The 22,941-nt window shown below is 40.4% G+C and overlaps 1 protein-coding gene across 1 annotated transcript in view; it reads left to right on the top strand.

Moving 5' to 3' along the window:
- SHB (SH2 domain containing adaptor protein B) overlaps window positions 1-22,941 on the top strand; it is a 342,168-nt gene that overhangs the window by 153,193 nt on the left and 166,034 nt on the right. Inside the window, exon 2 of the mRNA XM_089674562.1 lies at window positions 1,122-1,242. Coding sequence (XP_089530688.1) covers window positions 1,122-1,242 — 121 coding nt within the window. The remainder of the gene's footprint in view (window positions 1-1,121; window positions 1,243-22,941) is intronic.

Here is a 22,941-nt window from a genome sequence, read left to right as displayed (position 1 = left end):
ATGCATTCAGTGAAGGATAAGGATGACCACTCCGGAAATGCACTCACAAAAAGCTATTTTGAGTGCTCTCAGATTTCTATGCTGACAACTCCCTATAGCCTCCCTGGCGGTATTCCCGAGTGTAGCTCGGGGTAAAGTTTCAGTACCACACGCGGTAACCCCGAGCTACACTCGGGCTTACCATGCAGTGCTGCTCCGTGATCCCTCGATCACTTACCTTGTCCTGCGCTCCCACGATGTCCCTCCTGCAGTGTCCCCGGCAATGTAATCCAGCGGATGCCAGCATCTGTCTTCTGGGTTCCGTCCCCTGCGTGCGTCGGGACGTACGGGGGACGGAACGGCGGGAAATTTGAAAATGACAAAAACTGACATTCACTAAAATCACATAGTATAACATTACTGTATCAAAGCATTTCACATACATTTTGTCCCTAGTGCTTTGTCCTGCACCCTGCCTGCATTTTTACTGTTCTTTCTGCCTGGAAACTGAGAAACGTCCATGGCGTCCAAAAAGCGCCCCTTTAGGTCAAAAGCGGTTTTAGACCAGCTAGAGAACAGCGATAGTAAATCAGAACCACTTGCAGAATTGAGTGATAATGATTCGTGGGGAAATTCATCATCAGAAACTGAAAACGATTTTGCTCAGTGATGTGCGAACCTGGCGCTATATTTCAAATTTCAGTGTTTTTGGTTTGATTATATTATTGAATTACATTTATTATTATTATATTATTTTTTATGATTATTTATTAAATTATAATTTATGATTTCGTGTTTCAAGTTTTATCCTACCCGGGATGTTTACTAGACTCTTGTTCAGACAGATTTCAGTGAGTTATTCCTAAAAATTACAGCCTACAATATAAAACGCCAAATTTCCATGCAAAATAATGGTACCGCTTTCAGCACCAAAAATCTGAAATAATCATACCGTCAGGGAGGTTAAGTATTGTCTGATGGCACCATACTTTAATTTTTGGAACTCCTAGGTGTGCATCCTTTCTAATGCACTAGGTTTCCAAGCACATTTAAAACCGCTTATAATTTTTTTTATGGCAACAGCTTCAAAAGCAAGAAGAAGTGAAGATTAGATAATGAATATTACTTTCCTCTTCTTTCAGGTTGTGATTGCTGATGACTACTCTGATCCCTTCGATGCCAAAAACGAACAGAAGAACAAAGGCGTGATAACTGAAAACAATGGCTACATGGAACCCTATGAAGCCCAACGACTGATGACAGGTAAGACAAATGTCTCTAATAATAACGATAGTGTGTGTGTGTGTATATATGTGTGTATATATATATATATATATATATATAATTTTTTTTTTTTTTTTACGTTACACGCTCCTTTCTGCTGGCATACCGTATTATCATGTTTGTTTCTTGTACAGTACGTTACTTTATTTTCGGTAAGATCACACACTATTGGAACTCCAGGGATGAAATCTGACTTGTGCTATGTTCAGACAAGTTACCTTTAATGATATTTATTCCAGGTCTGGAGTGCTTCTGTGTCAGGTAAAAATCCCTCCCATTTACTTTGTCTCTTCTCTCCCCTTGTCCATTCACAAATTGTTTTGTATTCTGTTAATAAAATACAAGGCATACAAAGCATACAAGAGGCGGGTAAACAGGATCCTTCACTGTATGAGCCATAGCACTCTTGGCTGCAATACTGGCTGTACCTTCCAGCATTAAGGAATGTAGGATTTCCACCTTGAGAGCTGATTCACACATGTGCGGTGAGGATTGAAGCTCAGGTTTCACAGCTAAATTACACAGTAGTTGTTCAGTGGTTCAGGACAGGATAAGCTCAGGGTTTTATCCTGTTCACACATATGCGGTTTAGAAACGTTTCCCATACAAGTCAATAGCCAATAATCCGCAGCTGAACCTGAAGGCACTGCTCAGAAATTGTACATGACTCTTTTTCAAACCATACTGAATCTGCACTGCCAGTGCAGCGGACATATGTGAACAAGCACCATAGGAAGCAATGTTATTTCACATGTCATGCGGATTGAATGTGGCACTAAACAGCAGGTATCTGGACCTAGGATAAGCATCATTAGAGATAAATTGTTTGTATGCAACACAAGTCAGAAGAAAGTGGGGTTTTTTTTTGTTTTTTTTCTTTTGCTTGAGTTCCACTCCAAAGTAGCATTGAACTCTGGTTTTAAAAACAATTCTATCCAAGTACATAATCCTAACTCCAAAAAGTACCTTTTGTTGCTGTTGGCCTCCTCCAACTTTTTTTTCTGATGTTATCTAACATCCTGTCAGAAGGCGGCTATGTTTACCCTTCATGGTCCTGCTGTATGTAGAAATGTAGCCATCCTCTCGTGTGATGGCCATAGACGGACAACATTCAGTAGGTTTGTCAGGAATCAGCTGAATTTCAATCCATCTATGGGCAGGCTGGTTGTACTGAAGTTTTCAGTGCAACCTGCCGACCAGGTTTTTACGCCCGATCACTGCCGGCAACTATGGCCTCCTACAAGGATCATTGTAGTCTGCTGGTGGAGAAGGCTCCCCAGCGGTAGAACACAATAGCACTGTGGGAGGAATTCCCCCATCAACACTGACTGTGTGCAATCGAGCAATTTTCTTTCTTTCAACCTGCCTAATGTGTGGCCTACCTTAGTTGCTCCCGAGATGGACTATGAGATTTGTAGTATACATAGAACAGTGCACATGACTGCAACTGACGCACACAAACAATGGAAGTGAGGAGGAAAAGAAGAGGGTTGGTAGCTTGTGGATAATGTTACTAGGAGGAAAAACACTATAAGAAACCATTTAATGAAAAATGAATTACAGGATCATTAAGAATTGGGTGTGAGAGAATACATTTTGGAAAATAAGGAGATCATTTAGTAATGGTAGCTTTACTGGAGAAAAATGAGATCCTCTTCTTGGTTGCCCTGCCGGGTAGGGGTGTCTAGTTAACAAGACTGTCTATAAGAATTACAAAACCTTTGACAGGTACAATACTTCCAATATATGTATTTCATCTATATAGTTAGCAGGTTTCCTGCAGTTCTGTGTTAAATCACAGCCTTCGTATCCACTTTAGCCTTGAATGAGCAGAATCCACATTCTTCACAGATGCTAAAAATCCCCTAGTGATGTACTATAAACAATGTTAAGAGAAACTCGAAATACAGTGTCAGAACATATATGAAACATGGATGGCAATAGATCATTGCGGACTGTTCATTAGAAAATGTTTTCCATTATTTACTACTCCAGAGAAATGGGCATTGTGCAGTAAAACAGAGCTTGTGCAATTAAATCTGGTACACTAGTGCTAAAAGAAAAAAACAAAACAAAGAAAATGAGATGTCAGATTTCAAGGCCTTTTTGTGGATTTAAACATATGACAGGGCTATCAATTTCATTGTAAGCAGCAGTTCTGTCACTGTGGGTTGCCATAAATTAACACTCACATCTATAATTTTCAGCTTCCAGCTTGTGTTTTGTCCTTGGCTGGATCAATCTGACTGACAGACAGATAGGTTGGCTCCTGTGTGCTGCATAAGGACCAGCTTGGCTCTAGGAAATATCAGCGTGTTTACAATGAGAGACTGTAAATAACTCAGACTGCTATTTCAATTTACAATCCTTTTTTTTTGCCAATATGATTAGGACTGGGGTGGCTGTATGGCAGTAATAAATAATTGAAAATAAGATTTTTTAATGATGAGTTGGTTTTATTATGCCAAAAATTAAAGCATATCTAAATCCCAAAAGAGCCCTGGAAAGATTGACAGGTATTTTCTGTACTTGCTGAAAATGTTCTGAAATTGAAGAAAAGTAATGCAGACACCACATCTAAGGACAAGTAAGCTGCAATTTCTGACATTTTTGATTTTCGATTTAGTTAAGCTTTAATGTCAGGCAAAGCGTTTTCAAGGTACTCAGATGGACAAAACACTGAACACAGGATGTTCCTACCAAGCTTGTCACACATTGTAATGATGGTATGGTAATTTTTTAAAGTATAAGAGCTTATGTACACTGCAGCTGATAAACTCACGTTTAGGAGCTGTTCAGCATTTTTTTCAGCAGCCCCTGAACTCACCCTAATGTTTTCCTATGTGTCCATGTACACATCTTCGTTTACAGGCATTTGAGTTTATAGTCGTTTTTTTGAATGCAGAAAACTTGCGTTCAGCAGTTGATTTTATCAGTGTTTCAAACGCAAAATGCTTGTAAAGGCAGCAAATCGCGCTTATAAGCGTTTGCATTTGAAATTTTTTTTTAAACTCTTCCAGTTCCTGTTGCTGTCCAGAGCCTTTTTTAATCATGAAAAATGCATGCAAAGCATTTTCAAGGTACTCAGATGGACAAAACACTGAACACAGGATGTTCCTACCAAGCTTGTCACACATTGTAATGACCAATTCAAACCTCAGACCTCTCCCACCCTTGGAAATAAAAGATATGTTAATGACCATTCACACCTCAAATTCCTCATGAAGACCCCCTGCCAAGTGGCCTTAATGACTCACTCCACCAGACACCTTTCCCACCCTTGGAAACAAAAGAAATGTTAATGAGCCACTCACACCTAAGCTAATCTCAACACATACTGCTGTCTCTGCTTCTACTCTCTGTATTTCTCTGAAATAGTTCATAATTTACCACTTTTCAGTACATTCTTGGCATTTGGGAGGTTCTCCTGTGCTTATCTTTTAAAAAATGCTTCTAAACGCAAACGCACATAAACTGTTTATGCAAACGCAGTTAAACAGACTTTTTTTAACCTACGTTTTCCAGCAGTCTTTTTCCATCATTCAGAAGTGTCCCGTGTACATGGGGCCTAAATCTACTCATATTTTGCATACATTTGTATGGCAACAGGCATTTTTAACCTACGAGTCCAACAGAGGTCGCTTCATGTGATGCTTCATGGTTCTTTTGAATGTTCTGTTCCACCATTTTGCTTTCACTGCTTTCTGATCTGGAAGCCTGCACAGGCACTTCTGTGTTCTGTCTTCTCTGCTTTTTTAGTATGTATCAGATTTCTCTCTTAAGGTCTAGAAAACCGCTATTGGAAAAGCTGGCTTTACACGGAGTGATTATAAGCAACAGAAAAGACATCACTGCCAAACAGGCTTTATTTTTTACAGATATATATGTGCTCCAGAATACAGAACTACAATTGCATGAAAACATTTTTGAACCCTTTGGCATTACCTGTATGTTTGAAATAATGACTTTTAAAACGTAGCATGGTACTCGTCACACATAAGCCCTGGTTCACATCTATGCCGGTGGTTGCGGAAATTGCAGCAACCATCCACAGTGAAAACATGCTGCTGTGAGAAAACGCACAAGGCTGCCATTCAGAATGAATTGCACCTCCACGCATATAAAAATGCAGTGCATTTGCAGCTGTAGGAACTGCAGGGAAATTGCATGTTCAAAAAGACCATGCTTTTCTCTGTGGCCACCTTTTTAAAAAGGTGAATGCACTTTTTTTTCTGCAGGCATTCAAATGAAAGGGCAGCTGTGCCTGAGCAAACATGGGCTGCACGGCCCTCAATTGTGTGAACCGAGCCTAATAGTTCTAATGATAGCCTAAAGAGTTCTTCCCAGTGCCATAAATAAAAGTGATCTGGTGGCTCGTAAGCCACCCAGAGAACTTTTACCTAACAGCCGATCACTGGCTGAAAAAACAGCACCAGAGAGCAAGGCTGCAGCAATGATCTTAGTATTGACTATTTGCCGTCAGGATGTTTATATACGTTTGTCACACAGCAAGTGGTTAAAGTAAGAATGCACAAACTGCTATATTTGTACATCTTTTTTAAAAAATTATTAAAATAATAACAGTTTTTAGGCAAGAAAGAACCCATTGCCTTAAGGCTCCATTCACATCTGAGCGTAGTGTTTTTAGCGAGATTTTTCGTCCATAGTTTACCACAATTTTACTGCGATTCTTGCACGTTTTTATACACCGTTTTTTAGCTTTGGCATTTTTTTTATTAGCCAGTACAGAAAAATATCCTCTATTGCATCATTTGTTGCTAGGTTTTTCTGTTTTTTTAGTTTTTCCATCAGCCTTTAGTTTTTTTATTATTATTCATTTATTATTATTTTGTTTTTTGTTAGGGTAAGGGGTTAGAGTTAAGGCTAGGTTAGGGTCAGGATTTAGGAAGGTGCTTTGGGAACCTAAGGCATGCAGTATCCTTTCGTGTTGAATATTTAATATCATTGGTCATTCAAACTCAAGAGATTCCTTAAAGGTCCTTCTGCTGCTGTCACCTTATGCTTTCTTTACTGTAGAGCACGGGTGTCAAACTGGCAGCCCTCCAGCTATTGCCAAACTACAAGTTCCATGAGGCATTGCAAGACTGACAGTTACAAGCATGACTCCCAAAGGCAGAGGCATGATGAGACTTGTAGTTTTGCAAAAGCTGGAGGGCCACCAGTTTCACACCCCTGCTGTAGAGATACTCTCATTGATTGCAATACCCTTTGCTTATGGTGTCATTATCCTAGAGCGAGGGGTCTCCAAACTGCGGACCTTGCTTGCCTTTATCCAGCCTATTCTTCACATTAATACCACCACCAACAACAACAAGGAGGCACCATTCCTTCCAATGACATCAACAGTGGGGAACCATTTTTCTCACTGCCACCAACATTGGGGCATTTTCCCTTCCAATGACACCCAGTGATTTTAATAATGGGGCACTATTCCCCCCCCCCCCTTCCCAGTGATTCTAATGATGGAGCACTGTCCCCCCCCCCCCCCCCAGTGATTCTAATGATGGGGCACTATTCCTCCCACTGACACCAATGATGGAGCACTATTCCCCCCCCCCCCAGTGATTCTAATAATGGGGCACTATTCCTCCCACTGACACCAATGATGGGGCACTATTCCTCCCACTAATACCAATGATGGGACACTATTCCTCCCACTGATACCAATGATGGGGCGCTAGTCCTCCCACTGATACCAATGATGGGGCACTATTCTTCCCACTAATACCAATCATGGGACACTATTCTTTCCACTAATACCAATCATGGGACACTATTCTTTCCACTAATACCAATCATGGGGCACTATTCTTCCCACTAATACCAATCATGGGGCACTATTCTTCCCACTAATACCAATCATGGGGCACTATTCTTCCCACTAATACCAATCACGGGACATTATTCTTCCCACTAATACCAATCATGGGACACTATTCTTCCCACTAATACCAATCATGGGACACTATTCCTCCCACTAATACCAATGATGGGACACGATTCCTCCTATTAATACCAATCATGGGACACTATTCCTCCCACTAATATCAATGATGGAACACTATTCCTCCTATTAATACCAATCATGGGACACTATTCCTCCCACTAATACTAATGATGGAACACTATTCTTCCCACTAATACCAATCACGGGACATTATTCTTCCCACTAATACCAATCATGGGGCACTATTCCTCCCACTAATACCAATCATGGGACACTATTCCTCCCACTAATACCAATGATGGGACACTATTCCTCCCACTAATACCAATGATGGGGCACTATTCCTCCCACTAATACCAATGATGGGGAACTATTCCTCCCATTAATACCAATGATGGGACACTATTCCTCCCACTAATACCAATGATGGGGCACTATTCCTCCCATTAATACCAATGATGGGACACTATTCTTCCCACTAATACCAATCATGGGACACTATTCCTCCCACTAATACCAATCATGGGACACTATTCTTCCCAATAATACCAATCATGGGACACTATTCCTCCCACTAATACCAATCATGGGACACTATTCTTCCCAATAATACCAATCATGGGACACTATTCTTCCCAATAATACCAATCATGGGACACTATTCTTCCCAATAATACCAATCATGGGACACTATTCTTCCACTAATACCAATCACAGGGCACTAATTCTCCTCCAAGCCCGAGACATCGTTTACTTCCACTGACACTGGGGCATTTTTTAAAGAAAATTTTAAAGCAGAAGTTCACCCAAAAGTCAAAGTTCTGCTTGTTTGCCTCCTTCCCCCTCCTCTTTAACATTTGCATTTTTTTGGGGGGAGGGGGATGGGTACCTGGTTTTGAGCACGTACCTGGTTCACCCCCCCCCCCTTCCCTGGCAGCCTTTTGGGACACACCACAGGTCCCAGAAAACTGCAGGACCATTCACAAAGCGCAGCATGACTCACACGCGCACAGTGGGAAGCCAGCTGTGAAGCCGCAAGGCTATACAGACAGTTTCCCTTAGTTAAAATGCCTGCACTAGGGATCCAAAGCCTTGTGAAAAACTGACTCGGGTGAGGACAGTGCTGGATCTCTGAACAGGTAAATGTCCTTATATTAAAAGTCAGCAATTACAGTATTTGGGGGGAGACTAAAGCTCTTCTTTATTTTGTTTCCGTCAAAGAACTTAATTGTTTAAACTGTTTGTTTATTAAAGTGATTTTGTGTTAGGTTATCTATATGTATGTATGTGTATATATATATATATATATATATATATATATATATATATATATATATATATATATATATATATAGTCTCTAAATAAGATGATGATGTGGATAAATATCAGATCAAATCACTTTAGGATATATTAATGCGTACATCCATAAAAAGTTCACACAAACTTTATTTCTTGAAACTTTAATATCGCTTGTGTTAGGTTATCTGAAGAGCTCAAACACCAATACACATTGTCCAATAGTCTATTAGTTGAGAAATCTTGCCCACCCAATAGATTGTTTTCCCCCATGATCCACTGGTTAGGTATCTGTTCAAATCTGAAGGCAACATTTGGACATTAGGATTACCACCTGATGTCACTACATTGCATAAGAAAAAATGTTCTTGCTTTGTTTCCATTACAAAACTATTGTGGAATGTAACAAAGTTTTCTAATGAAAAATAAAATTGACCTCAACTCTCCAAAGTAGAGAATTTGTTAGTGTTTACTCTGAATCCTTGGTATATATTTTTGTTAGATGAAAATTTAGAAATATAAGGAATTTCTGAAAGGAATATATGGAAACAGTAAGCAGTGTTCCTTCTCAGAACAATAGTTGCCAAAGTTTAATTACATTTCACAGCAGTAGACAAATATACCCTTGGAAAAAGCTCTTCTAATGTGTTTAGCAGCTGGAGTTTAGCATTACGATGTATATTCTGCATAACTGTTATTAGTCATGGAGCATCAGAGAGTGTATGGAAAGGTTGAGTAAACTGTATGTAACCGGAATGGATCATACTGTGGAAATATTAAACTTTAATAGATAGAATTTGTGGGAAAGACAAGCACTGCATGGCTTGTGCAAATTTATTGACATCCAGCTTACTGTTGGCACGTTTTTCCAAATCAAGTGCTTTAAAGTTTGCTAGAACTGCTCAGGATGTATTTTACAGTGTATGCAAATTTTTATACTTTACACTTTTAAAGCTGTACAGCACACAAATACTGGTAATTAAATGTGTTTATTTTACAATGGATTTTATTATAGAATCAACAGCATCAGAGAAACGGTCATAAACAAGAGCACTGACCATCAAAAATAAAGCATACAAGTTTTCTAATGAATAGTACAATAGGTGCACTGAAATATAGACAAGGAAATAAACTGAGTATACAAGCGCAGTATATGGAAAAATAAAGCATAATGATTTGCAAAAATGGCAGACAATTTAGAGACAAAGAAATTAGTAAACAAAGACCAAAGGTTATCACAAAATCTGCATACAGAAGGCAAGAAAAATTAAACACAGAGCCTCACTAGATGCACATTGGCACACCATGCCCAAGACTCCCTTGGAAGACTTAACAGGTAGATATAATATTGCTGGTGCAGTAAATGTGTTTCTAAATGCAGCAAAGTGCAAGTACCTGAAACTGGCGTGATATTAAAAGGTTTCTTTAATCCCCTGCACAACAAAGCTCGCACTTAGAGTGGGGCAAGTAAAGCTCTTGTTTTGCGCGGTGATATCAGGAAGCATGCTTACAGCAGAAGAAAGCAGAAGAATGACCTTATCAGTGTACTGCTGCACCTTCACTATCCAGCTATAGGCTGGGGTGGTTCCACAACTCGCTGTGCTTATTTGACAGGAGTACCCACCTCACAAGACTGATTGAACAGACTTGCAAATCCTTTGTGAAATATGTGAATTGCACAAACTACATCCACATTTTTCACATTTTATAGAAAGTGTACCCAGTGGAAGGTATAATTTTATAATTATTATTTATTAGCAGTAGTACTGGGCAGCACAGTGGCTAAATGGTTAGCACTTCGGCCTAGCAGTAACTAGGCTGAAGTTACTGCTAGGGTCCTTGGTTCGAATCCCAAACACGGCACCACCTGCCTAGAGTTTGCATGTTTTCCCTGTGCCTGCGTCGGTTTCCTCCGGGTACTCCGGTTTCCTCCCACACTCCAAAGACATGCTGTTAGGTTAATTGGCTCCTGTCTAAATTGTCCCTAGTTTGTGTATGTATGAATGTGAGTTAGGGACCTTAGATTGTATGCCCCTTGAGGGTTAGGGACTGATGTGAATGTACAATATATATGTAAAAGCGCTGCGTAAATTGACAGCGCTATACAAGTACCTGAAATAAATAAATGAATAGTACTGTATGTCAGTATTTTTGCAAAAAAATACAAGCATTTAATTATGTTCTTTAGCCATATTTCATGAAGCTACCCATATACTTTAAAATGTAGTCAGGCTCCCCTAGCACTTCTATACACATGATCTGTGTTCAACAAAACCAACACTTCCCTCTGCAACTGCACTTTAGATTCCAGCCCATCCAATTTACCTTTTGCCCAGTGTGGGTATTCCTTGGTTATCATGTATTTCTTATAATCCTAACAGCGTTGCTGGAGTAAAAATTAAATAAATATTTTTTTCAAGTTCCTATTTGTTTCTTTCTGTTTATTTAAATGCATTATAAACTTCCTACCTTCACCTTTTGTTTTTTCACCATCATAAGATGTACATTGACCCTGTAGTTTCATGGTGTCATTTGTTGGCCTGTACAGCCTGTACTCCCTCTCTGGACCATGCACATCTAAGGGGTGCCCAGGAATGTGTTCTTTCACTCTGGCTACAGGGATGGACTATGAATGTGCACCCATTTGCAAAACAAGAATAATATTTAAGCAATACTAATAAAGTGTTTTGAGCCAGTGATTTGAGGCTGTTTGTTAATGCCTAATGCCATACACATGAGTCCCTTAGCAGTCCTTTAAAAATGCCTGGCAGTACTAGGGTTGTTGGTTCGAATCCCAACCACGGCACCACCTGCATGTTCTCCCTGTGCCTGCATGGGTTTCCTCCGTGTGCTTCGGTTTCCTCCCACACTCCAAAGACATGCCAGTAGGTTAATTGGCTCCTGTCTAAATTGGCCTTAGTATGTGTATGTATGAATGTAAGTTAGGGACCTTAGATTGTACGCTCCTTGAGGGTTAGGGACTGATGTGAATGTACAATATATATGTAAAGCACTGTGTAAATTGACAGCGCTATGTAAGTACCTGAAATAAATAAATAAAAGTTTAAATCTGTAGAAAAAAAAGGAAAACGGCCCCAAGTGATACCCAAGGGTTGTGGTAAGGGACAAAAAGTGTCAGAAAAATCTGTAAAATTTGCATCTGTCATAGGCATCAACGATTATATAGTTATGCTAGTTGTGCAGATAAAAGCAGCTTAATAGAAATATATATATATAGATATATATAAAAATATATTTTTTTATAATACAGTTGGGTTCAAAATAATAGCAGTGTGTTGAAAAAGGTGAATAAAGCCTAAAATCCTTCTAATAGCTTCTATTTCCATACACACAACTGCATTGGGAACACTACACATTCTATTCCAAATCAAAACATGAAGAAAAATATATCACATTTGTGTTGTTCCTCTAAAAAAAATTGAAGAAAAGTGAATATTAGACTGTTCAAAAAAAATAGCAGTGTTTGTATTCTTTACAAACTCAAACATTCACTATATAAACTGAAAAATGTTTGAAGATGTTGCTTTCCTTTGAATCACTTAATGAATATTTAGTTGTATAAGCACTGTTTCTGAGAACTGCTGTACATCTGTGTTGCATGGAGTCAACCAACTTCTGGTCCCCATGAACAGGTATTCCAGCCCAGGATGATTGGACTACATGCCACAGTTCTTCTCTATTTCTTGGTTTTGCCTCAGAAACTGCATTTTTGATGTCACCCCACAAGTTTTCTATTGGATTAAGATCCAGGGATTGGGCTGGTCACTCGTGAACGTCAATCTTGTTGGTCTGGAACCAAGATGTTGCACGTTTACTGGTGTGTTTGGGGTCGTTGTCTTGTTGGAACACCCATTTCAAGGGCATTTCCTCTTCAGCATAAGGCAGCATGACCTCTTCAAGTATTCTGATGTATTCAAACTGATCCATGATCCCTCGTATGCGATAAATAGGCCCAACACCGTAGTATGAGAAACATCCCCATATCATGATGCTTGCACAACCATGCTTCACTGTCTTCACAGTGTACTGTGGCTTGAATTCAGTGTTTGGGGGTCATCTGACAAACTGTCTCCGGCCACTAGACCCAAAAAGAACAATCTTACTTTCATCAGTCCACAAAATGTTGCGCCATTTCTCTTTAGGCCAGTCAATGTGCTCTTTGGCAAATTGTAACCTCTTCAGCACGTCTTTTTTTCAACAGTGGGACTTTGCGGGGCTTCTTGCAGATAGCTTGGCTTCACATAGGCGTCTTCTAATTGTAACAGTACTCACAGGTAACTTTAGACCTTTTTTGATCTTCCTGGAGCTGATTGTTGGCGGAGTCCTTGCCATTTTGGCTGTTCTTCTATCCATTCCAATGGTAATTTTTCGCTTTCTTCCACGTCTTTCAGGTTTTGGTTGCCATTTTAAAGTATTTGCGATCATTTTAGCTGAGCAGCCTATCATTTTCTGCACTTCTTTATATGTTTTCCCCTCTCCAATCAACTTTATAATCAAGGTACTCTGTTCTTCAGAATTTCAGAGAGAAATGCACTGTAACCAGCATGTACAACATTTGCTGCCTTCCTTCCTTAAATAAGGGCAATAATTGCCACCTGTTTTTCAAAGAATGAATGACCTCAGTAATAGATCTCCACACTGCTATTATTTTGAACATGCCCCTTTCAATTAGTGATTCAATTACACAGAATCAGCAGCATGCATGTCATGACTGTTGGGTCTGTTGGATTTCTATTACTCTACTACACCTGCTAGTAAATTATTTGCTATGTAGAAATATCATTTCTACCAAAAAAAGTGATTGATCAGGTTAGTGATGTCTGACTGCTATTATTTTGAACACAACTGTATATGGACAGCATGTACAGCTTTAAGGCATTTTGTTATCTTCTGTCTGTTAAAATATAGGTCTAATTCTCTGCATGTGTAAGTTCCAGGTCCATTTTCATATCAAATTATTCGAGGTTTGTTAGTTTTTTTCAGAACAGGTGTAATTACCAGTGAGTAACTTGTAATTATTCATCCATATTAAAAACAATCACACAGCTACATTCTTACATCATCGTATCATGCAGCAAATGCCTCAGACTAGTACTACTTGTCACTGAGTTCTCCCTCAGGGGAGCATAACACGTTTCTGTTCCATGCCTAAGATGTTTGTGATAAATAGCTTCCTCTTATTCAGATGAATGGTATTTGTTTTGGATATTCTGAATGGGAACATGCTGAGAAGAAGCAATAAAAATTTATATAGAAAGCTCAGGAATTTCCTGTGTTTTACATCAGCACTTGCACAGCCAGGTGGCCCACCCTCTCCAAATATGAGGCATAAGTACGCTAGGTAGGCATGTACGGGCTGCCGCAGTAGTTGTTGTAGGACCTAGTACACTGAGTTTTCATGTATTAAACCCAACTTTGGAACTTAAGAATGAGGAGCCCTTTAAGGTGGACACGACATTGTGCTGAAAAAAGGCTAAATTGGCTAAAATACACTGACTACTGGGTGCGGCTTAAAGGAGCATACTTAAAGAGGAGTTCCGCCCGCATCCCCCCCCAATCCCAAAAATTTAAAGTCAGCAGCTACAAATACTTTAGCTGCTGACTTTTAAATTTAGGGCACTTACTTGTCCGGGGATGCAGCAGTGTTCTCACCCCAATCCAATTCTTCAATCGGCTGGTGCTGCCATCTTGACTAAGGGAAACCAGCAGTGAAGCCTTGCAGCTTCACAGCCAGTTTCCTATTGCACATGCGCAAATCGCGCTGCGCTTTGTGAATTGGCCACAGTCCTCTGGGACCTGTGAAATGAAGGGAGGGAGCGGGCGAACTTCTGGCTCAGTTCACCTCGTTGAACTGAGCCAGAAGTGGGAACAGATACCTGCCAAAACCAGGTACCCACTCCCCTCCCCCCTCAAAAGGTGCCAAATGTGGTAGCGGAGGGGAGGAGGAGGCAGGTAAGCAGAGCTTCTACTTTTGGGTGGAACTCCGCTTTAAATAAAGTCTGAGCCTACATATTGTATACCCTGTAAACCATCTGTAGTTCTTGTACCCAGAAAATACTCTATAGTTACTTTGCTATGAGTGAGAGTCTCACATAAACCTAAATTAATAGATACACTTGTGTAAAAGTGCCCACAGGGTGCTCAAATCTCCTAAATAATACTAGGGCTTCCAACAATTATAATATAATTTACACACATATGTAAAGGAATCAGCTGAGGAAGGGAAGGTCCACCCAGAAACGCGTTCCATTCATCTTGGCGGTGAGGAGGAGATCATGTTTCAGCTTTCACCCAGCCAGACGCAGAGCAGCTCTGTGCAGTGTAGATGACAGCTCCTAAAGCCAACCATAGATGATACCATTTTTTTTTTATCCTGCAACCATGGGTTCCAAGAAAGAAAATTACTCGAATCCCTCCCAAGGAGCCATTGTGTTCTCCTGGTAGGGAGAGCCGTTCCCACATGGAGTACATAGATTACTGCTGGTGGCTATAATTGCCACTAGCAGTAATCACATGTAAAACCTGACAGGCTGGCTGTACCCAAGTTGATTGATCGATCAACTTACGTACATTCAGCCTTGCCCATACATGGTTTGAATCTTGTCCGGCCCCTGCTAAACTGGCCAAGATTCGAACCATCTATGTCTAGATTTACTAGAGGAAGAGACACTGTCTCACTCCCTGTTTGGGAGCTGTGACCTATCAGACTGCATATCTGTGAGTGCATTCCTACTTGAGTGATTTTATTATTGCTCATCCAATAAATTGTTTACATTTCTACACTATCAGAGCTCCCTTGCACCTCTCTGCTTGTTACTCTTTTTCACCTAAACCAAAAGAGAAAAAAAAAATACACGGGGAGCTAACACTTTCTTCTGAGCCTACCTTCAAGTTGAAGTTTATTAGTTGCAAACTAAACAGTAATGGGCATCTGTTGAGAGAATAACTTGTAAAGTGCTGGGCAAACTATTGGCACTATATAAAGTCTGCATAATGAACATTTTACTTTATGTTGTATATTACGTTTGTAATATACATAATAATGTATAGAGTGCCGGAGTCACCCTCATGTAACATACTACAACGGTTTTGCAGGTGGTACAAAATTATGCACATCATAGTATACAGAGTCGAAGAAGTAAGGAAAATGTATCATAGGGCGCCTCGCAAACAAAGGATTTCCCAGCAACACTCACCAGCCAGCCTGCAAAACAACCAATTTGGTCCTGTCTAATAGTTTGCGTTAAAAACAGAGGGTTTTGTTTGCACACATTTGGAAATACATGCGTAAGCCACAGTCCCTATTCAAGGGTCCTCTATATACCGTGTATCATAGGGCCCCTTAAATTGCTGTTTAGTTGCGAGGAAAAAAAAAAAAAGATAGGTGGTTAGTGTATTCATGGGGGTGCAGCAATAGGAATATGATAGCCTCACTTACCCCACTAGTACTGGCTTAGAAGGCAGCACTTGGGGTCAGGGATCAATGTAGGATCACAAGGGTGCTGGTTTCAACCTCTACCATACTGGGTGATGAAAGTCAGGATCAACAAGACTCCTCCTGTGGCGTGTGTTGTAAGGATGCCCAGGCAGGCGCTGTCAAATCAAGGCTTAGGAACTGTTCTAGTAATCCATTGCATGTCTGTATAGCCATAAGGGTGTGATAGTATCATGGTTTGCTCTTTGCTTGTCTACAGCAAGCAGTTATCTCCCCCCACACTGGACTTTATTAGTGCACACAGACAACAGATTAAAATATGTTGTTACCAATATTTGTTACCAAATTTATTAGCAAATATTAAAATACATAAATGTATTGCAGTTAAAATGTTAAAAAACCTTAGGGATTTTCATAAGATAGAACTCCCCAATGGCTAGACTTGCGTAGCTTGTATCAGGGGCGTCCTCATTAACCTTGTAACTGCCTCTACGCGTTTCATGGGCCACTTCTTCAGGAGGACTCCAAGGTTCAATTCTCTAAAATAATAATTGTACATATAAGTATATACGTACAGCATAATATACATAGTCAATACAATACAGTATATGTACAGTCAAAAATCTCACATACAAATCGGGCTTTATTCACTCACTAGAGTAGCAGATTACTTGTCTACAGTGTTACCCAAGTATTCTGGGACACAGCATGGATTAGTGGAATGCTGGGATTTTGCTGAAACCCTAGGAAAGTTTACTGGAATATTGTGAAATAGGTTGGGAGGTATGTTCATGTAAGCAGAAAAGATGACATGAACATTAGCAGCACGTCTGTCAAAACAACCTGACTCAGCAGTGCATCAGAAAAGAAATGCATACATCATATCAAGCTACTGAAAGGCTTCATATATCTTTTTTTTTTTCTTTGCATTTTACTGTAAGCTGATATAACATTTTAAAATAACTATGTATAAAAACACACATAAACACTATTGGGGCTTGTAAAATACATCTGTGTTTGCGCACTCTGCCCATAGTACACATAATTTCTATAGAACTCTCTGACAATGTTCGGAAAGAATATTATTGCAACAGAGTATGTAAACCAATGTTATACATATTCTGTAGACATTTTTGTCAGTTGTGTTTGTTATTTACCTGTTTGGAAGAGGATCACAATTTGTAGCATTGAGATATAGTTGTTCGTTTTTGCATACTGCTACCATTCTTTGACAAATCTTGGCTACCTACCTGGTATTTTTGGTAGAAACAAATGACAAACCTTAGTACAGTGCACAGAAAATATAGATTTTACCTACTAGGCCCAATTTAGAGAGGAGCCAATTAACCTATCAGCATGTCTTTGGAGTACGGGAGAAACCAGGGTGCCTGGAGGAAACCCACACAGGCACAAGGAGAACATGCAAACTCCAAGCAGGTAGTGTCATGGTTGGAATTCAAACCAACAACCTTAGTGCTGCTAGGCGGAAGTGATAACCACTTGACCATCATGCTGCCCAGTTGACCATGGTTCAGGAAGGGTCTCTCCAGGGGCGGACTGACAACTCATGGGGCCCCCGGGCAATAGGGGATCATGGGGCCCCTGTCTCCTTGCCCTAACTCAAAAAAGCCTATGAAAAAGGTACCAGGGGCCTCTTATGGGGCCCCCTACTGACCCGGGGCCCTCGGGCAGTGCCCGAGTTTCCAAATGGTCAGTCCGCCCCTGGGTCTCTCTACAAACTGGTTTAGGTTCATTTTAAGGCAATTATTTAAGACATTGAGGTCCCAACTTCCAAAAAAAGTCTAAATAACAGTAACCTCCTCTTTTTTTGGGGGAGATCAGACCCACTTTACTAACATCATTGTCTGAGCCAGAACAGTGTTGATATTCAAGCTACATAGTCAATTCCACCTTAGACAATATGCACTAGAAAGGGTTCCCTAGCAGCTCACAAAAACAAAAAAGCTCTGATCACTCCTCTTCTAGGTTGAATTATGCCCAATATAATTCATACCATCTCCTGTGAGCCTGGTGCACCCCCCGCCCTAGATGTCGTTTGAGAATGCTGCAGAGACAGTGCAGAACTTGTGCAGAATTTAGAATCCACCCTCTGCCAGAGGAAAAAGAGGGTAAAGAGCACCTTTAATGTCACCAGACTGGACCTGTCTGGACTGGACTAGACATGGGGGCGGGGGGGAAGTATGTGCAGATTTTTTTCTTTAAAGGGTGTGGAGGTACTCAGAGGCTCACCAGAATGTTGGGGGAGGATCCCAGGCCTTAAAAATGTATGCCTAAAGTCATGAGAAATTTCTGTTGATGAACCTGTAACTACACACATTTCTAGATGTTGTTGAAGACTAACTAGAAATATATACAGTATCTCACAGAAGTTGAGTACACCCCTCACATTTTTGTAAATATTTTATTATATCTTTTCATGTGACAACACTGAAGAAATGACACTTTGCTACAATGTAAAGTAGTGAGTGTACAGCTTGTATAACAGTGTAAATTTGCTGTCCCCTCAAAATAACTCAACACACAGCTATTAGTGTCTAAACCACTGGGTAATTGGGCCCAATTAGCCATTTTCCCTCCCCAGGGTCATGTGATGCGTTAGTGTTACAAGGTCTTCGGTGTGAATGGGGAGCAGGTGTGTTAAATTTGGTGCCATCGCTCTCTCATACTGGTCACTGGAAGTTCAACATGGCACCTCATGGCAAAGAACTCTGAGGATCTGGAAAAAAAGAATTGTTGCTCTACATAAAGATGGCCTAGGCTACAAGAAGATTGCCAAGACCCTGAAACTGAGCTGCAGCACTGTGGCCAAGATCATACAGTGGTTTAACAGGACAGGTTCCACTCAGAACAGGCCTCGCCATGGTTGACCAAAGAAGTTGAGTGCACATGCTCAGCGTCATATCCAGAGGTTGTCTTTGGGAAATAGACGTATGAGTGCTGCAAGCATTGCTGCAGAGATTGAAGGGGTGGGGGGGGGGGTCAGCCTGTCAGTGCTCAGACCATATGCCTCACACTGCATCAAATTGGTCTGCATGGCTGTCATCCCAGAAGGAAGCCTCTTCTAAAGATAATGCACAAGAAAGCCCACAAACAGTTTGCTGAAGACAAGCAGACCAAGGACATGGATTACTGGAACCATGTTCTGTGGTCTGATGGTTCAGATGGTGTCAAGTTTGTGTGGTGGCAACCAGGTGAGGAGTACAAAGACAAGTGTGTCTTGCCTACAGTCAAGCATGGTGGTGGGAGTGTCATGGTCTGGGGCTGCATGAGTGCTGCTGGCACTGGGGGAGCTACAATTCATTGAGGGAACCATGAATGCCAACATGTATTGTGACATACTGAAGCAGAGCATGATTCCCTCCCTTCAGAAACTGGGCCGCAGGGCAGTATTCCAGCATAACAACCCCAAACACACCTCCATGACGACCAATGCCTTGCTAAAGAAGCTGAGGGTAAAGGTGATGGACTGACCAAGCATGTCTTCTATTGAGCATCTGTGGGGCAGCCTCAATCGGAAGATGGAGGAGAGCAAAGTCTCTAACATCCACCAGCTCCATCATGAAGGAGTGGAAGAGGACTCCAGTTGCAACCTGTGAAGCTCTGGTGAACTCCATGCCCAAGAGGGTTAAGGCAGTGCTGGGAAATAATGGTGGCCACACAAAATATTGACACTTTGGGCCCAATTTGGACATTTTCACTTAGGGGTGTACTCACTTTTGTTGCCAGCGGTTTAGACATTAATGGCTGTGTGTTGAGTTATTTTGAAGGGACAGCAAATTTACACTGTTATACAAGCTGTACACTCACTACGTCACATTGTAGCAAAGTGTCATTTCTTCAGTGTTGTCACATGAAAATATAGAATAAAATGTTTACAAAAATGTGAGGGGTGTACTCACTGGAGTGACAGACCAATGATAGTAGAAATTCATGCAAACATGTTTTCTATGCAAACTTGACTTCCTGATGTACAGCTGAATCAAATGTAATTTGTAGAAAATGTGGTATTAATGATAGTCAATACAAAACAGGAAGTTATTAAGATCATTGAATACAGCTAGGAAGTAATCGGCTTCAGACAAATGGCATGCAGAATGACAAGTACAAATTACATGCGAGAGTATATGAGCAGGGTGTGGGGTTCGGTAACAGACTGCTGGTAGTACTAATTAAATTGTATTAAAGGCTAAACGACAGTAAATCCCTTTTGCTCACCTGGCTGTTTTGGCATAATGTAGCCAGTTTGACACGTGGGACCAAATATATGACTTGAAGTGTAACATGTCTGTTATGGAATGACTCCTGCATCTACTTATGTATATGTGTTAGTTGCTATGCCTTCTAAAAGATGGTCCTGAAATATACTCAATACTACCTAGGCATGTAGATAAAGGTGCATTGAGGCAAGTGGCCCTTTACATAAGGGTGCTTAACATAGCTATTGCTTTACTATGCTGTCAAGGGAATAGTGCCTGCAACTTCTAGCAAGCTTTGACATTGAAGCACATATACCTATCAATGGCTCCCATATGTACGTCCTCTGCATAGGAGATAGATGACAACTTAGCCAACATAGGTAATGTAAAATATGAGCTTTAGGTAACTTGTGCAAACAGCTTGTATATTTACTAAGCCTAGTGGGTTGATGTAATGCTGATCCTAATAAAATAAACAAAAAGGTAGCAGATATTGAATGGGGCACACATGACCCATAGTGCAAAAATATCTACTCTGGTTCTCATCACCCTGAGCTCAGTATATTGGTGTCAATAAGAATTCTGTTTCTTTCATTCTCTCTAGTATAAGGCCTTGTCTGAACAAGATATATTGTGCTTTCTGTATGGTATGGAGTGTGCCGGGTGTAAAATGGAAAACTTCAGCCAAAAATAAAGATCCTTTTATCGTTTTCAGGTTCACACAGCCTATAAGGCTCCATATACACTCGAACGTTTTTCTTCTGGCAACAGAAAAACGCTAAATGTGGCATAAATGAGTGTAAATGTGGTACCACGTATACCCACATTTAGCGCTTGGGCGTTTATTAGTTTCATTGGACAGAGTACTTACCAATGAAATGGATAAACGCCCAAACTCTAAACACGGTTAGCGCTTAGGCACACTCACATGCGTTTCTGCCAAAACGTTCCTCTTCTGAACACAATTCTTCTACATTCAGAAGTGGGACGTTTAACTGCCCTTAAACTACGCCGCTGTTAAACTCTGATAAAAGCCTATGTGTGTATGGACACATAGACTTTTATTGAGTTGAGTTCAGGGCCCTTGGCAAGAAAATGCCAAAAGCTCCTGAATTCATGTTTAGGAGCAGCAGTGTGCATGAGGCCTTACTGAAATGTATTTTTGTGACAGGTACCTGCTCCAACTTGCCAAGGCCAGAATTATGTCACCTCAGCCCCCTGCTGCCTACAGCCTCCTGGGGTATGCTACATGTCCCAGGAGGCTGCATGGCCAGTAACTGCACCAGATCTTGTACATGCAATGTGGAGAGCCAGTTGTGACTTCCTGATGTCATCCAAAATGGCAGCGCTAGGGATCTGAAACCTGGCAATGATTTGGCTCCAGGGAAGACAATGCTGGATTCCATGGGCAGGAAAGTATCTGTTTGTTAGAAATCAGCAGATACAGTATTTGTAGCTGCTGACTTTACATTTTTAAGAAAATGAGTGAACTTTCTTGCTACATGCCAATTCCATGTGTGTTGTATAATGTACAACAGAAGCGTCACATTTTTGTTTTGGTCATGGGCACCAATACAGTATATCAGTACCCAATGCTGATGGGTGAGCCTGTTTTTGCAACATATTTGTCAAAATGGGTCATAAATAGCCTAAAATTCATCAAGGATTGGCCTGTTTTCAAACACCTCAATCTCAAAGCATCTTCCCCCCACCCTCTAATTTTGAGCTTTTTCTCCTTTTGGACATTACATTGTGATTCACACAGGAAAAACAAATTTGTGTTTGGAAATCATTAGTACAACATTAAGATTAGATTGGGTGTGCCTTGTGTGTCCTGGAATTATTGGAATTGCTCCATTTTCAAAGAATTCCAAATGGCATTGTGCATATTTGTGTATTCATTTTTATTGGCATCTGGGATTAGATGATGAGTTTTTTTAGTATTTTTATATAATTAATTTCATGTATTTCATTTATTTTGTTATATCCATCCTTAAAAAAAAAAAAAAAGTATAGTGTCTATTAGGGATGGAAGCACAAGAGCTGACTGGATCCTCTCTTGGACTTTGCACACTAGCCTAGCTGTCAATGGCAGCCAGCAGTTTTAGCACACAATCATGCCACAACCCACTGCTGCCACAGAAATTGGGCACTATCCTAAAACCAAGACAGATCATACAGTGCAAATACTGATCTGTTTTTAAACAGCGTCTGGGAGTCAGTTGTTTAGGAAATGCATGACTTGCAGCAAAGGCATGCTCAATTACACTCTTTTTCCCAAACATAACAGCAGTGGAATGTTTTAAGTATATGCTTCATATATGATAATTTTACTTAATCTTGTATTTATTTACTGGATATTCAGTTCCAAAACATCTCTCAAGTTGGCCATACTACTGGTAATTTTCGGTCAATTTCAACCACTTACCATCCACTGGGAATCACACATACTGTACAACCGCAATTTTCAGTCAACTTCAACCATTTCCCATCCATTTGGAATAGTACATACAATCACAGTTTTCAGTCCACTTCAACCACTTACCATCTACTTGGAATCGTACATACAGTCACAATTTTCAGTCTACTTCAACCATTTCCCATCCACTTGGAATCGTACATACAATCACAGTTTTCAGTCCACTTCAACCACTTACCATCTACTTGGAATCGTACATACAATCACAGTTTTCAGTCTACTTCAACCATTTCCTATCCACTTGGAATGGTACATACAATC

The sequence above is a fragment of the Staurois parvus genome, unplaced genomic scaffold, assembly GCF_062004578.1.
Source record: "Staurois parvus isolate SC_StPar_1 unplaced genomic scaffold, SC_StPar_1.0 ptg000012l, whole genome shotgun sequence".
In the NCBI taxonomy this organism is placed as follows: domain Eukaryota; kingdom Metazoa; phylum Chordata; class Amphibia; order Anura; family Ranidae; genus Staurois; species Staurois parvus.
Note: the sequence above shows the minus strand (reverse complement) of the source record. Positions and strands in the feature narration are given on the sequence as shown.